At 42.9% G+C, this 17,703-nt stretch overlaps 2 protein-coding genes across 2 annotated transcripts in view; both read right to left on the bottom strand.

Moving 5' to 3' along the window:
- The window catches only part of dyrk1b (dual-specificity tyrosine-(Y)-phosphorylation regulated kinase 1B), a 76,031-nt gene extending 72,340 nt beyond the window's left edge, over window positions 1-3,691 (bottom strand). The window contains exon 1 of the mRNA XM_079504762.1: window positions 2,849-3,691. The gene's annotated coding sequence lies outside the window, so the exon portion shown is untranslated. The remainder of the gene's footprint in view (window positions 1-2,848) is intronic.
- A 4,326-nt stretch (window positions 3,692-8,017) lies between these two features.
- Window positions 8,018-16,412, bottom strand: fbl (fibrillarin). The gene is made up of 9 exons (XM_079504773.1): window positions 16,238-16,412; window positions 14,198-14,395; window positions 13,644-13,781; window positions 12,897-12,991; window positions 12,124-12,294; window positions 10,265-10,397; window positions 9,584-9,696; window positions 9,260-9,405; window positions 8,018-8,608 (listed from the first exon to the last, which is right to left on the bottom strand). The coding sequence occupies exons 1-9, from the start codon at window positions 16,245-16,247 to the stop codon at window positions 8,581-8,583; spliced, it is 1,032 nt and encodes a 343-aa protein (XP_079360899.1). The 5' UTR covers window positions 16,248-16,412; the 3' UTR covers window positions 8,018-8,580.
- Window positions 16,413-17,703: the final 1,291 nt, after the last annotated feature.

Genomic DNA, 17,703 nt, shown 5'->3' with positions numbered 1-17,703 from the left:
GATCGGATCTGCGTGTGCATCCCCACCTACCAACAGTCATTAAGACATGTGAATCCCTTGACTCCTACAAAACCGCTCTCAAAGGGCACCTACGGACGGCTGCAATTCAAAACAGGCCCCCGTAAAATCTGAATTCCCCACCCACCCCTTTTTCCCCCTCACTGTATGTTTTCTTTTCCCTTTTTACCTCCTTTATGATGATTTCCTGTTCTTTGGCTATATAGAAGTGTATATTTGTACGTCTCTAAATGTTATGATGAATTGAACAAGGTGGACCCACTTGTAAACAAGTGTAGTGCTTTATTGGGTCGTCCACTCACTGTTAACAGTTTTTGTATTGAGTTGTGCTTGAAATGTACTGTAATTCTGCAAACTGTTAATAAATACTTCAATCAAAAACCTATATGGGGTTTGTAGCTACTGGCAAAGTACATACCTCGTCCACTATGAGGTTGTGTTGACCTAAACTAGTGATTCTCAGTCAAACTTTTTAATTTCAAGGACCCCTGTTTGATAAATTTGTGCCGAGTGACACTAAAATAATTAATTGAACTGAGAGATGATGGATAGTTGCTAACTATCAACCATATAGATGGAACCCTAGGGGGTTTTACAGAGAGATCATCTTTATTTCTGACTGTTTCTGAAGACTCTGCCATGTCAATGAAAGTGTGTGATTCGTGTACTTGCTAAAAATTGGATGTAAATAAATAAATTACGCTGTGGACTTTGCTAAGTTATAACAAGGTAAGAAATGCTTCTGTTGGCGTCTAGAAACAAATCTTGTCTTCCCAAGACAAGACAAACAATGCTAAGAGGATATTAGCATTATAAGTGGTAAGGTGTTAACTTAAACCTTTATAATTAGTGTTTTGTAATGCTCTGCCCTTTTGTCCAACTTCTGGAGTTATCCTATGTTATAACGCATGTCCAACAGAATCCTGTGTCATTGTACAGAAGAATGTATTGCTAAATTGATGTCTTCTGCTCAGAAAAAAGGTTAAATAAAAGAAACCGACAAACAGCCAAGAAAGAAAAAAAAAGGATGAAACACTGCAAGTCGTTGATGGTACAACTCCCTCTGTGGTCACATTTACTCAGCATGTCTTTCAATGTACAGTAAAAAAACCTATTAGAATATAATTGTACCTGGGAAGGCCTTTACTATCATATCTCGCATGTTCCATTGTGGCACTGGGCCTTGGACGTCAATCCAAACGATACACCAGTCCTTTATCTGGGGAGATGAATCCGCAATACAAAAACACCTGGTCATATGGACCTACATTTGAGGAACACACTAATACGAATTTCTAATACACACTAAGTCTCAGAGAATCGGTCCATACAGATACAGTATTCTGGTGGTGAAATGATCATCAAAACCCGAATAGAGGAGAGGAGCGAACGAGTGGAGAGGAGGATGCTGAGAGAGTGAGGGGAAAACGACAGGAGCAGGGAGAAGAGGAGGGTCCATTTTAAACCAGCAGTCTTCATTATCCAAAAGCACCAGAAGCAGCAGAGATGGAGACAGAGAGAGAGAGAGAGAGAGAGAGAGAGAGAGAGAGAGAGAGAGAGAGAGAGAGACACGACTTTGTGACAAAGGTTATTCAAACTAGAGAAAGGTGGCCAACAGATTCAGACCAGTACATCATCTGATCCAGAGCATCACTTGATAATACAGAGGATCAGCACACCGAGAGAAAGAGGGAGAGCGAGAGAATGAAAGAGAGGGAGAGAGACAGGAAAAAGAGAGGAGAGAGAGAGAGCCCAATAAAGTCACCCTGCCTCTGGCTGTGAAACACCCAATGGGTCTCTCGTCGTATCTTTCCCCTGACCTCTCCCACCCGTTGCCGGGCAGCCTATCTGCCCCTCTCCCCCCCTCCTCCAGGGCTGGGTTGGGGCTGGGGCTGATGCAGTAGCTAAGCAGTGTTAGCTGCCACAGCAGATGAAACGCTGCAGATACACAGAGAGGGAGAGAGGGGGGGGGGGGGGGGGGGGGGGGGTGGCAGGGAGGGGACATGGCCGCTATGATAGCTAAAGCCATCACCATACATACAGTGACACAGGACTCCGGTGCATTAAAACAGAGGCTAGAAAGCCGTCCATGTCTTTACATCCATCCCTTCATTCATTCACCCATCCATCTCCATCCGCCTGCATCCTGCATCCCATTCTGTGTGTGCGTGCGTGTGTGCGTGCGTGTGTAGGCAGGTGGTGCTAAAACCTGCCTAGATACCCACTACACGTACCGCCTCAAACATGACTGATCGCCGCCACAGCGGGCTCATTAAGTGGCCTCTACATCCCATCCCATCCCACAACCAGTCACACCACAGTCAGATAGCTGGGCGTTCAATCTTCCTCCAAAAAAACCCAAGGATGGAGTCAGTGGTGGACCACTGGGGCTGCTGATGCTGAAGCAGGGGCTACAGCAGCAGCATCCTCCTCCCTCCATCATCACCATCATGCCATCTAACGCCATGGGAGTCTGCTAATGGGCTAAACATTACCGGCCATCCATCGATCAGTACCGATTGAACACACCATCTATTTTCCACGGCCCGGGTGCATCGCGCCCGCCGGCTGTCTGTTCTGCAGCCGGGTGCCGGGAACCAGCAGCCGGGTGCTGCTGGGGTAGGAACAGGGGTGGGGATGATGTGGGAAGAGAAGGGGAGGGATAGGCAACGCCACACGGCCTCCGAGCCACCACAACCTCTCCCTCCCACACACACACACACACACACAGTCAGAAAGACACACACACGAGTTGATGCAGAACATGAAGCCAGCAGCTCAGCATCCACCCCGTCAGAAACCACATCCACCCGGCCGGGGAAGAGCTTACCTCAGGCGGCGTGTCGATCCAAGCTCCCCGAAGCAGCCATGTTCAGATCCCCTCTCTCTCTCTCGCTCTGTCTCTCTCTATGTCTCTCTACCACCTTCCAAACGAACCGAGCCCCCTCCTCCCCGGTCTGTCGACCCTCTTCTGGGACAGAAATCCCAACAGAGAGGTCGTTTTTTTAAACAACGATAACAATAAATCCCCGTCAGATTGAGCAGCAGATGGAGGTGATTCGCTCTTCCAGACAGACAGCAGCGGGTTGCGGGACGGGGGTCGGGTGGGATCCCGGCGCAGTGCAGCCTAGCCGCGGCTCAGGGCAGGATGGCAGACCGCCACCATAACCATGGACACCACCAGCGCACGCCGAAACCCCAGTCAGATGTCCGCCCTGTTCGGTGGTTCTTCTCGAGCACAGATTTGTGTCGATCGATCTCCCAAGACCCCTTTAACGGCTGCGACCCGGGAGCTAGCTAGCTAGCCGTGTCAGCTAGCTCGAATAGAACAGAATGTAATGCAAAAAAACGTTAGCTAGCTGCCAGCTAGCATGCTAGCTGACTAAAACGCTGCCATTCGCGTTTGTGGAGACTGAGAGAGAAAAATGAGTCCGCCCACTGCAGGGTTCTGGTTCTGGACGGCCGAACGGCGGGCCGGGGGGCCGCTGTGCACCGGTACAAAACCACACACACTACCGCTGGGTTCAGTGTGCGTTTCAGAGCTGAAGCTGGAAGTGATGTGTGTGTGCGTTGGTCAGGGTTACCCCCCCTCTGTGCCGTTAATCTCGGTCACACACACAGCAGAGGAGAGGAGCGGAGCGGTCGGAAAGCGCGTTCCTGCCGGTTACACGGGATTCAGTGACCCGCCGAATTCTGAGACTAGACCAGAGCCATAGAATAAGACAGAGACTAGAAAATCTAAATTGTTGTATTCCCAAGTATTATTTGCACAAGAGAGTTCAACTTGGTGAGAGTGCCAGTGGTTCATTTTAATGAACAGCAGAAATTATGAATAATGTTACTGTATATATTAAAAAATAGTGCTGTCCAATTACATATTTTACATATTTTAATTGCAATTAATCGCATGATTTATCTAGTTTTGTATCTGTTCACAAAGTATTTTATACCCCTATTATTAACATGGACACTGACACATAACAGACACATGCCTCCTCTATTTGAGCGACCACATCAAACACATGCTGGCAAATACTGCGGCATGGTCATGCTGGACCTCCAAAAGGCTTTTGACACTGAACCACTCCATACTGGTTAACAAGCTAAAAGCAATTGGTTTTGATAGGCGCACATCAGTGAGCTGGATGCAATCCTACCTGGAGGGGAGAGAAAAGATGGTGGAGGTGAACGGAACACTGCCGGAATTTACTGTTCCTAATATATGTAAACGACATGACATCAGCTTGTGATTGCAACTTGTTCCTGTTCGCAGATGACTCAGCACTGCTGGTCTCGGACAGGAACAAACTGCAGGTTGAAAAGGCCCTCAGCTCTGAGCTCGGTAGAATCTGCACCCGGCTCACTGATAACAAACTATATTTACACCTGGGAAAAACGGAATCCATTCTCTTTGGATCAAATAGTAATCTCAGCAAGGCAGATGGCTTCTTAAGGTTAGAGTGGGTGACAATATTATCACACGAAAAGATTAAATTACCTACCTAGGTTCCATTCCGGAGGCTAATCTTTCCGGTGATAAAATGACCACCAACAAAAAAAAAAGTCAACCAAAGATTCCTTTACAGGATCTCCTCATTGGTCAACAAAAACACTTTGAAGACGTTAACAGGAGCCCTCATACAAGGTATCTTCGACTATGCATGCACCTCTTGGTACCACAGCACCTCAAAGGCCCTTAAAACAAGGCTCCAGACTTCCCAAAACAAACTGGTGAGGCTCCTAATTGGCCTCACCCCCCAAACACACCTCACCCCTGCCCACTTTGACAGGCTAGAATGGCTTAGACAGAGTACAGCATCTTGCAATGGGTCTGGTCCACAAGATTCGATACACCACCAACATACCCATGTACCTGTCTGAATACTTCCTTAATGTTAACGAGGTCCACACCCACAACACCAGATGGAGTGCAACAAACTATGTGCAACCCAGATTTGGCACAAACAAGGGACTAAATTATTTTCACTCCTATGCCACCAAAATGTGGAACGCCCTACCTACAGTCATTAAGACATGCAAATCCCTTTCGCCGACAGACGGCTGCAATTTGAAACTGGCCCCCGTAAAATCTGAATCCCCCATCCACCCACCCCTTTTTCCCCTCACTGTATATGTTTATTTTCCCTTTTTACCTCCTTTATGATGAATTCCTGTTCTGTGTGTATATTTGTACATATCTAAATGTTTTGATGAATTGAACAAGTGTAATGCTTTATTGGGCCATCCACTCACAGTTAGTCTTTGTATTGAGTTGTGCTTGAAATGTACTGTAATTCTGCAAACTGTTAATACATTCTTCAATCAATCAATCAATCAATCAATCAATGGGAGTGGAAAAAGTATGCGAAAGTATGTTCATTTTTTTATTGGAAAAAAACAAAACATAATGGTACTGCATTTGCACTTTGCAGGCTGCTAAATGTACTTAGTAATTATGAGTAGCTAGTGTCCACCTTTATGCTTGGTTCTGGACCTCTTACAGAATTCTACAAAATAAAACAAAACTAAATTGAGGAGGATATTGTAGCCATGCCTGACCATTTTTAAGTATAGTTTGTTGATTACTTTTTTTGACACATTTATTTATATATTTGTAGAGGTAAATGGTGCATTTATATAGCGCCTTTATCCAAGGTAGGCCTATATCCTTAAATTGTCACGTTGACTTAGACATTTGCAGATACCCTACACGCCTACACTAATAGGCTTACTGGTGCAACGCACAGGTCCTGGGCCTGGTGAGAGCAGGAGTGGACCTGGTGAGATATAAGGGGCCTGGACAGGAGTCAACCCACAGAGCCTAGTCCTTCCATGCGCCAGAGAAGCGTACCTCCCAGCCCTGGCAGAGTAGTTCTGGAGTAGTTCCAACGGATTGTGTGGCCCTGGTTTTGCCCTAGTGGGACTGATTGAGGGTAGCTACTGGGTAAGTCGGGACTTGATCACCCCGGCTGGGTCGCCTGAGTGAGGGGTTGACCTCAGGATACATCACTGAGGATACGTCCCAGGTGCATCCATGCGATGTATTTTTTAGTTACTGTATATTCTATAGGCCTATTGGTTTGTTTACTGTTGAGTGAGAAAACAATCTTGCACATTAATAATCATCTACCTATCTAAGGGGCAGCGGTGGCTCAGGTGCCTGGATGGTAACCGTAAGGTTGCCAGTTCGAACCCGTGCTCCCCCAGAGTTACTGTCGAAGTGTCCTTGAGCAAGACACTGAACCCCTAATGGCTCCCGATGTGCTAGTTGGTGCCTTGCATGGTTTCCGCTGCCATCGGTGTATGAATGTGTGTGTGAATGGGTGAATGTAATGCACAATCTCTGTAAAGCACCTTGGATAAAGGCGCTATATAAATGCACCATTTACCATTTACTTGGGGACCTCCCAAAATAATTTGGGGACCCACCCACATGTTGAGAACCACTCTCCAAATGGCTAAAATAAATAAAGTGTGCCTAAATTACAATAAATAAATTGCGATTAAAATAATTATAATGAATTGCATGCGATTAACATAACGGTGAGTTAAAACTCTGACATTTGTGAAAAACCCTTTCGAGTGAGAAAAATTACATTTTAAACTTGAAAAGTGTCAAAGTGACTCTTTAAATAAAAAAAAGATTGGCAACGAAGGACTTTGTATTATGCGATGTTGTAGAAAGGTGAAATGAGCTGGTGTAATGTAGTGTTTGGTTGGTTGTGTTTAAAATGGAGGAGTCGAGACCCTAATGTAAAGAAGTTAGTGCTTTTCATGGTTTCGTCCTCGTATCAGTTTTTGTATTGACTTGTGCTTTCGTTTGAAATTTGCCCATTCTACTTAGCCTATGCTGTGAATAACATTTTCAATCGATCAATTTTCAATCAATCATTTTCGCACCCCTGCTCATTGGCGAAGGCCGTAAAACAGCGTCTTCTGGAGTCACGGAATGTGATAGTCCACTCGTTTCTCTATAACACCTCTACCAAGGCAAGAACGGCCCCGCGCGCTCCAGTGAAATATCCCCACAAAATGGCGGCCAAAACAAACCCACGGCACTCTGCAGGCACCTGTCAAAAAGAGTTCAGGACAAGTATGATTTCAGTCACACAAGTCAGATTATCGTGAAATCTAAAACGCGCTTTTCATAATTCAAACCGCGTACTTTTCCGTAAGCGAAACATCGCATTTGAAATAAAAGCATCTTAACGGGTTGATTCGAGAATCGAGATCTCTAGTAGAGGATACGGCCGTGTTTCAGTTACAATAACGAGATGGAGGTGAACCTTAGATATAGTTGTACTGTAGATCAGACACTATCATAATCTTAATGAAATAACGATTTATTAATGTTAATTTATATTGAACTCTCATCTGGAGAGCCGAGATTCAACCCAGTGGCGACATCAAGTGGCTCTTAAGCGGGACTTCACTTCAAGACCGCCTGTTGTCTCATTTTTTGTGCAGAACTTCAAATATTTACTCCAGACACCAGGCCAGGTGGTGATATTTAAATTTACCGGGGGGGGGGGGTCCATTACCATTTTCTCAATAAAAAAATAAACCTAGGTGGGACAAGGGACATGCTTGATTTGTTTCCTGTTCCATTGGGCCAGTGGTTTCGTAAATTTCTTCAGACAAATGCACCTTCAGACAAACTGCTCATTTACAGCCAGTACTTTGAGATTGCAAAATGAACCACTGAAGCCTTTTGATGTCCCTATGAGCCAAGGCTCTTTGTAATCTAAAAACCTTCAAAACTGCTCAGTGCCAATATTTAACACATGAACAAACACATCCACCCATCTACTAGCATCATACTGGTATAAGTAGGTGAAAGGTTGGTCAAATGGGAAATGCTTGTAGTCCATTTCAAAGTTATATATTTAAGTTTTCCATTAAACTATTTTCCAATGTATGGGTACTACCCATTCATAGTGTCATTAAGGCCATTATATTTCTGCAGGGATAGTCATGTAGTCTACAAACAAACCCAGAAGACAGTTATAATATCTTTTATTAAAAAACAAATAACATGGCATTATGCCCAAGTAAAGTTCAAGGCCCAATCTACAAGTCCAAAACAATGATATTCTGTCTACTGTACGCATCTTCTCAGCTGTCAAATTCACATTGGGCACTTTTTATAATCTTTTTTTCTTCCGCTTTCGACTTAACAGAAAAAGTAACCATGAAAGCAAATTACAAGATAACAGAAAAATAAAACAATAAAAATCAATAAATGTGTAAAGCACAGTTCAGACCAAAAGATTTGTCGAGAGACAAGCCCATCTTAAGCCCGATGTATTCTTATCGCACAATGGTGTGCAGCACTGAAAATACACAACGCATCGCAGATGTGACGTGCTGTGAGCTTGTACAGCAGCCATTTGTGTGCAACACCCTCGTACAATGGAGCATAAATGAAGCATTGGAACGTTGGGGAGAAAAATGGCAGCGGTCTGAATGACCCTTAATATACACTCATGGTTCCGTTTACCATGGCTGTCAAGTCTAGTAATTTACATATACAGATGTTGTGATCAAGGTGGTGTACAGGTCTCATTTCTTCTTTTCTTTAGCAGGAGGTCTGAAATTAGAGAAAAGACTGTTTAGAACATCATACAGGAGAAAAAAGCATGTCATGAAATGAGTCTGTTTTGTTGATCAAGAATCTTTGGAAGGTGGCATGGACTGCTGTACATACACACAATGCCATTTAACATGCTTAATCTTTTTTACAGAACCGCACTACAGCCTCAGGGAAGCAAATACCATCTTTTAAAAAAAAGTATAAGCCTTTTTATACTTTGTCATGAAAGAGAAAAAGAAACCTTGGTAGATCTATTTTTGAAAAAATGTCAACCTTTTTGAAAATGTTTGCCTATTTTCCCAAACAAGGTTGAAAGTGGTTAACCACATCATGAACCCCAGGGGGGGGCGAACATTTGTCGAGAATAGATATTTTCGGCGAAGAGATTTGGTGTAAAGGGAAAAACTAGCAGACCCAGCAGAGCCCTGGGGGACGCCGGTCAGCTAACAGTACGTTTTAACAGCGGGCGACAGCAAGATGAATTTTACGGAAGTGCATTATTTGTCTATGGGACCTGGCCGGCGATAGCAGGCGAACAGGCAATGGTCGAAAAGTGGGCAGAGTAACGCTCATCTTTTCGGGCGATGCTCGCCCGCTGTTAAAACACAGTGTGGTTGTGGTGTGCTCAATGACGTGCCATGCACCCACCTGTAGATCCCCACCACAATAGCGTGGTCTCTCTCATAGGGCTCTAACGTGAGCTGCTCCTGTGGTTTCATGTTCTCTGAGCTCATCTTCTTCACCTCGGCAGCAAACACAGCTTCTGGAGCTGCTGTGGAGTCTATGCAGTTCGCCTGGAGAGAGACAGTCGGGATTAAAGTGTTACATTAGCCGTGAGTTTGAGACCCATAGTCACCCACAGTCGCAGGTACATATATACAGACCATTACTTATATGGTATTTATGTTATTGTTCGTTTTAGTGTCTGTTAATTATTTTCAATGCATTACCGGTACTTATATTACGACATACCTTGATGGAGATAACGAAATGTCCTCCATTCTTCAGGAAATTGTGAGCATTCAGAGCAACGATTCTGGTCTGGTCAGGCTGGGCCACATCAGCAAATATTACATCCACCATGCCTGAAAAGAGACCCATAAGTTCTCATGTAAGCCTCTGAATGAAGACTGTTAAGACATCTGTAATTTATTGGACAGCAGAGAGCAGAAAGAACACAACCACCTTGTGTTGGATCTAATATGACATTTTTATGTAAGAAAATGTAATTGTACTGAATTCACCAGGGATTTAAAAAAAAGAAAAAAAGGGTGATCGTATCATATCTTAAAACCCTTCAATGCCTGCTCCAGAGTCATATGAAGCTGTATTAACCACTTTCAACTTTGTGTCCTTATTTTTGGGCATGTTGTAGGCAGTGTTGACATATGAAAGAAATAAGGAAATCCACATTTTTGAAACAAATTTCCGTGAATAAACAATCTTTAGAAGGTTCTGATTAGGATTACAGGCAAAATATACTGTACATACAGGCCACTCACAACACATTTGAAGTTTAAACTCTTCCTTGGACTGCAATGTTATATATATTGATAACAGTGCTATAAATTAAAATCTCTTAACCTTGCATAACACAGTACTACTAGCAGGGTGGAGTATTGGGTGCTTTTACTGTGACGTGATTGTACATACCAACCAGCATGCGGTATTTGTGTGGGTGTCGGGCATCTTCAATGATGGGGATGATGTTTGTTCGTTTCTTGGCCACGTTGAGGAGATCACGACCCGACCGATGGGAGAACTCCACGGCATAGACCAGCCCTTCCTGTACACATAGAACAACAAATGTATACACATACAAAAACATGGTATATGCATACAAAAAAAAGGCATACACAATTGTTTAAAAGGAACCCTGGCTAATATGACAAATATGCCTTTAAATATTATACTTGCCCTCTATAACTAAAATTAAAGTGGTGCAAATCCCCCCCCCCCCCCCCCTCTCTCTCTTTAGCAGGCAACAGTGCAGCACCATCTCTCTCTCCGTTTCTGGCACAACAGCGCCACTTTTGGTACTGGTGCTCATTAACGTCACACACAAACATAGTCACACACAAACATAGTTGAAAACGGACATTGCTGTTCCTTGGAGTGGTTGCACCACTCAACAACAAAAAAACGCAAATGTGCGCTGCTCTGTGTAAATGCTGAGATCAGAGTTGTTGTAGTTCTCTCCATTGTTTTTCAGTCAGAGAAGAGACATGTGAAACTCATCATTTCTACTGCACGTAAAAAGAAAAAAAAATCTGTAGATGTACTGTGATTGCAAAATAGTCATTTCTTCATGCTACTATCAATTGCAGAAACGTCATTAATGGCATCCAACAGTCTATGTGTGGTCCGTCCAGCCCTATGGAATATATGGAATGCACATGCTAATACAAAGTATTTAAAATATTGCTTTGATGCTCATACTATGTGGCTCAGAAGGTAGAGCAGGTCATCCAATGATCCATGGGTCGGCGGTTCGAATCCCGGCTCCTCCTGTCTACATGTCAAAGTGTCCTTGGGCAAGACACTGAACCCCAAATTGTAGATAAATGGAGAATATGTTGTAACTCAAAGTTTATTTTTTAGGCCCAAACCGCACCAATGCAACTCCTTCCTTGCAACAGTTTTAAAGACATTGCACACCAACGCAACTCCTTGCAATTGGGGATAATGGTTTCATGCTACACGCAATCGTTTGGTTTCAAGGAGTTGAATGGTGAATCATAGCACTTATGATTCACTATTCAACTCCTTGTTGAAGGCTCAGATCTCAGGCCAGCAGTTACATGTGCACTTGATTGCATTTGATGCTGGTATAAAAAGCTGTGTTTAAATGCTTGTCAGACAGTGAAAATAGACGTTCTACAAGCTCACTTCATTAATGGAAGTAATCCATTTAAAAGAAGAAAAAACATGATAACATGAGACCTGGATGGAATGTCTATGTATGTAGAGCCTAAAGATGCTCTAAAATGTTGGGTCTCAGCAGGAAAACGTAGGCATGGCCCGGAGTGTGACCACAAGAAGCATGCAAATGCTAGATTTAAATATGCTCTACGGAGTCTACGCTATATCAAAAGAAATGAACAGGCCATGAGGGGCAAACTATGGCTGAAAAGCTACAGAAAAATAATGTTTATGAGTTCTGGAAGGAATTAATGTATTAATTATGGCCTTAACAGGGATCACACAGAGTGATACAATATTTTCCTCATGCTTCTGGAAACACTGGAGGCACTGTTTATATTTTTAATTGATAGACTTTTTGGAGTGAAAATAGTCTGTTACATAAGCTAGTTTTTTATTGTGTCTTGTTTCTGTATATGGACCAACTGTGTCTGGAATAAATCACGTGTCACCATAACATGTAGCGAGCTTGTAGTACAGCTATTTTTGAAAAAAGAAATGTCTTACGACATGTCCAAAATAGGGATTCCAGGTTGAAAGTGGTTTCATTTAACACATTCTATGTCCATTAGGACGGACATGGTACTGACCGGTCCAACAATGTCCGAGACGTGAGACACGGTGGTCCCCGACGCTGCTCCCAGGTACATGACTTTGGCACCCGGCTTGATGTGAATCTGGTCTACTCCTCCCAAGATGGCCGCCGCTAGTTTGGACCGGAAGGGGTTCCATGCCCTGTACTCAATCTTCGTTTCTCCCTCCTGAGACAAAAGACAGGAAATTAAGCCACTGTAAATCAACTGATGTCACATACCTTTTCACCATCAAGGTTTCTTTTCATTCATCCCCATCCGAGCAAAGCTCGAGCCCAGGCAGCACTTCAGTTCCTTTGGCTATATCTGGGACGCAACTTGATGCAACGTATAGCGCATGTCTGCTCATGCCCACCACAGCAGCTCGATAGTGTGCGGTGGTACAGATTTTCAGAGACTCGACACACGATACAGTAGATAAGATTAACCTTGCGTTTCTGTGGTGAGGTTTCCTTAAAGTCAACATGCTACCACCTTTGCGCCCACTGGTAAAGTCCAACAACACTTCTGAGGACTTCTGTGGTTGTTCGATATGCTGCTGTTTTCGCTATTACAATATTACGCCCGAACGGCTCACTTCAAGTTTGGGTCTGAAACGGAACCAGTTCTGAGTCCCAACCCCAATATTAGGCCTCCCATTATCCCACACAAAATCTTCTTAGCCAATCTACAAGGTCGCAATGCCTCGCCACAACCTTGTAGATCCGCTATTTTCACCAAATTGAAAATTGATTGTGAAGCAGCGGTCATTATCCTTTATATAATCTTACCTCTACACTCATTCTCTTCTCTCCATAGACGGACTCTCCCACCACCATGTTCCTTGTAACCAGAGCATCCTCCTTCCCTCTGCAGATGAACACTCCTGAAAGAAGCAATAAATCATGTTTTATTATATTGGAACTTCCAAGCATAGATTTTCCACACATCCTATAGAGCATTTAAGTGACAATACATTGGATCTGAATTATATCCAAACCACAATATGCATCAGTACAATGCAATACTGTATTATTAACCGTATTATTATTTGTACAGAACAAAAATGTTTCAGATAACTACCTAAACAGAATATTGTGTAGGTAGAATCTCAAGACTAAATCAGGTAGGAACCCCCCAAAATCCTACTAAAGAGAGAATGGTAAATGTAACAATCGTGTGTGTCCAACACTTTAGACACAAGAAACCATCGGGCAACAAATTATGAATAGTCTGTAAATGGCTGATCAACAAACACACAATGCAGTGTGGATGACACATTGCAGGCTTGTAGGTCTGCCATTTTCATTGCACCGATATAATGCCCAAATATCTGCATCGGCCAATATTTGCCATTATCGGTATCGGCTGATAAAACTGACATTAACCAATGGCAGTAGCCAATATTTATCTGTTGTTGATAAGCATGCATTTTGTGTTGGCTATGTTGGTTATTTGCAGCCTACCAAGTTGTAGATTCTAAACATACATTTCTTGTATAAAACACAAATCGTGATATCAATGATGATAATACCAACCTTCATGTCTGTGTGGCTCCACCATGACCTTCCTTCCTGCACCAAAGCCCCCCCTGCCTCCTCCTCTGCCCCTCGGTGCACCCCTTCCTCTGAAACCCCCACGTCCACCCTCTGGTGACCTGAAACTTCCACCTCCACCTGGAAGAACAGATTCAAAACCACTGTTAAAGTACCGTTTATGCCATTTGACTCATACTAGATGCATAATAGAAATACTGATATCACAATCTCCCATTCACAGTAGTTTACCTAATCCTAAAATGCACCACTTACAACTTATTTTTGACCGTATATTTGCGTTTGTGAATCATTTTCCTCCTCAGCAGAATAGCTGCCAAAAGCTCAATAATGGACCAAAAAAACTCAGACAGCCATCTCCATCTTATGAAGATGAGAGTCAACCCGTTTGATGGCATTTAAAAAAAACACATCTGATTATGAATATTGATAGTGGAGAGATGATAATGGAACATGGGGGGTAAATTCCATCATCCATCAAATGATCACAGATCAAACTTTAAACAGCCATCAGATGTATGTCAACCTGTCCTCACCTCGTCCCCTGAAACCCCCTCTTCCACGGTCACCACCAAAGCTCCCTCTTCCTCCACGGTCACCAAAGCCCCCTCTTCCTCCTCCACGGTCACCAAAACTTCCTCTTCCTCCGCGGTCACCAAAACTTCCTCTTCCTCCACGGAATCCTCCTCCTCCTCCTCTTCCCCCCCGATCCCCACCTCCACGGGGACTAAAGCCTGTAGGACAAAAAGAGAAACAATGGTAGATGTTATAAAAAATACTTAAATGCCTAATTGGTGTTTTGTTTTTTTATTAAACCTTAAAACGCCTCCTAAAAACTAATTCTTATTAAAAGAAACACAAATAAATGATTATGCTTCTATATGAGACAGAGGGCACAGTCGGCTTTTAAGGTAAAACAATGTATAGGTAAGTAACACCAGGTCTAAATGGGTTATAAAAAAAAGTCAACATGCCTTTAAATGCATCTCTTGTTGCTCAGGTGAATAAGAAACTAGATTAGATTGAAATAGCACAGAGGGTATGCGCGTGACATCATAAACCGGAAGTTTGCAAGTTATGCCTACTGAGTGGCAAAAAACGACTTTCTACTACTACTTTAAACTACTATCCAAATAAAATAATCCAACAGAAAAGTTCTGATTGCATTTTAAGTACTAAACAATGTTAAACTCACTTTGCCACTCACTTTATGCATGCGCATACCCTCTATTGAAATGTATAAATGCTTCACATTTTACCATCTTGGAACTTGTTGCTAGTGACTCACATAGTGTCAAGAGGTCAGAGTTCCCACTAGTGTTACAGTGATTGTCAAATCATTTGAGGCCAATATTTTGTATGTATGTGGTGGGTATTGCCTGCAAGCTCACGATAGATACGTACCACGATACGATATATGACATTAAACGTTGATTCCAAATAATGACCATGTATTTAGTACTACAAGAGCTCTGATTGTATTATTCTGTAGCAAAGGAAATACACCAAAACACTCAGGCACAGATCTTTAAAATAAATAAAGGCCACCCCGTGGCTTCTTTGTGCATTGCACCTACACCAAGTGTTTTAATCAAAATCACACCCGTGTGAACTGAGTGGTGCAACTCCGTGTGGGGGTCCCCGGAACGTAGAGATTAAAATTACCAACTATTTTCATAATATATTAATTATTTCTGAATAAAAGTTAAAATTATCTGATAGTATACCAGTGTCTGGTTTATAGGCTCCTTCGATGGTATTAAAACTATTGTATTTGGGTTCATTGGTTGTGGACAGAGTTGACTCATCTTGGGCTTTGGAATACACAAGACATTCCCCTCTAAAGGGCCAGTAGATTAAACTCCAATCCATTGTATTTATAAAGCACATTCAAAATAGCGTTGAAACAAAAGTACTCAACTATAAAAAAATAAAAATAAACAAAAATACTAAAATACCAAGAGCAAAACAATACATTTAAACACAGGCAAAGTTTGGGAAGCTGAGCTGAGCTCCAACATGAGGTTGGAACTAAGCTCGTTCCACTGCGTGGGCGCTACAAACATAACATCTGTATTTAAATAGTACATTGTCCGCAACCACGATATCGAGAAGTTCGACCTCACTAGTAAACTGAACTGTATAACTACCAATAAACATATGCTTTAGGACTGGTATAACAATGATGCATTTCCTCCGATAAGGAAGAGCAGCACATATGGAGTCAGTCCACCATAACACGTGTGTCGCGTTCAGTGCGACCATGTGGAGTTACAGTACTAGTGAAACACTTAGCAGCCAACAAGTAACGACTTTAAATGGTGTCATGATGAAATTCATCTACCAAACATGTCCAATTCAACGATGCATATGGTCGGTGTGGTACAATTATATAAACACTAAACAACTGCGCAACACTTTAATCCAGTTTGAAAACACGCTGCCGTCGGGCAGCGATGGCGCAGAAGGCCGAGTTTTAGAACGTTTCGAATGTTAACGCTAAAATGAACCGTTGTAACCGTGTAAAAGACGCGCGAATAACAACAACCGAGGAGTAAGTTTAAATTAAACAGTACCTGGCACCATGTCTGCTTCAAAGCGGGTTGTAAAGTATTATTTCTTGTTTTTGCTGAAGCGTCTCTTCTTCACGCTGCTCGTGTGTCGTGTCGTATGTAGTTTCTGCGACTCTTCTTCCTCTTCTGGTTAGTGGTTAGAGCCGGAGCTTCAATCAGCGCATGCGCGCGGGCTGCCCATGTGGCCTGAGAGAAAGTTCCCATGATGCTTTGCTCGTTGCTATTCATCATTTATGTCCACCCCCTATGTGGCCACCAGAGAACGCCACAAACCAATATGTTCAGTGGTCCCCAAACTTTTTCCTGCCAAGGACACCCGAATTGACACTAAAATTAGCCCGCGGACCCCCATTTGAAAAGATATGCCAGGGACCCCCATACGAGAATATTTGTACGGCTCTAGCAGTGATTCTCAACCCGTTTAATTTCAAGGACCCCCAGTTTGACATGTATTAGTCTACGGACCCCCATTTCATGATATTTTTCTATCTCTGGGACCCCAAATTTATATTGTAAAATCAATGTTAATTTAACTCTGAGAGTGTACAAATGGACTCTCATACTGTCAGAGTTACAGACCCATAAGGGTCCATTTGGTTTCAAACTATCATATAGCTGGGGACCCCCTGGAACTTCCTCCCTCAAGGACCCCTGGGGGTCCCCAGAGCCCACTTTGGGAACTATTGACCTACAACACAATCTGAGAATCCCATCAGCCCTACAACACAACTTTCTGTTTGTGCTGCCTGATTGAGGTAGGCTACTTTTCTTTTTTCTTGCCGTTCTGCACTGTAATTGTATGTTGTTCTGTGTAACGCACATTGAATTGCCTTGTTGAAATGTGCTTTACAAATAAAACTGACTTGTCTAGAGAACATTGCTCAACAATAAGGTTTAATTGGTTAAACAAACCAAAATTTCCATTTCCATAAGCTCATATAAGTTATACTAGAAGGCTGTTGCATGGGTGTCTTCTGCCCTCCCCCCCATGCAACAAGGTTTCCCATTGGAAATGCATTGAGGCGGCCATGACACACACAACACACAAGTGTGTCTTGCGTGTGTCTTATGTGTGAGAGAGGCCTAATAAATCGGGACAATGCTCCACACGTCCCAAACTCTTCTCCCTTCTGGCCCCAAAACTGTGGAATGCACTCCCCGTTGCAATCAGAACTGCAGCATCACTCCCAATCTTCCGCCGTAGTCTGAAGACCCACCTTTTCAGACTCCATCATGGCCCATAGCACTTATCCTACCCCCTTAGATAGCACTTTTTAGACTTAGATAGCATTTGAAACAGACTAATAGCATGTCATGTAGACAGCACAATAATTGCATTGTATGTAGTCATAGGACATCATAGTACATATGTATAGCATAGTATAGTATATATGTATAGTTAATATGTATAGTGTCATTATATAGATATGTTCTAGTTACATTCTTAGCTTACGCATGTTTCTTGATAA

This window comes from Electrona antarctica (assembly GCF_951216825.1).
Source record: "Electrona antarctica genome assembly, chromosome: 6".
Taxonomy (NCBI): Eukaryota; Metazoa; Chordata; class Actinopteri; order Myctophiformes; family Myctophidae; genus Electrona; species Electrona antarctica.
This window is presented reverse-complemented; position numbering and strand designations above follow the sequence as displayed.

Excerpts from the sequence above, each read along its gene's own strand:
- fbl (XM_079504773.1), bottom strand. Across the intron at positions 12,992-13,643 it reads GGAGCCACACAGACATGAAG|GAGTGTTCATCTGCAGAGGG; the intron begins GTTGGTATTATC and ends TGCTTCTTTCAG. Across the intron at positions 12,295-12,896 it reads AGAAGAGAATGAGTGTAGAG|GAGGGAGAAACGAAGATTGA; the intron begins GTAAGATTATAT and ends CTTTTGTCTCAG.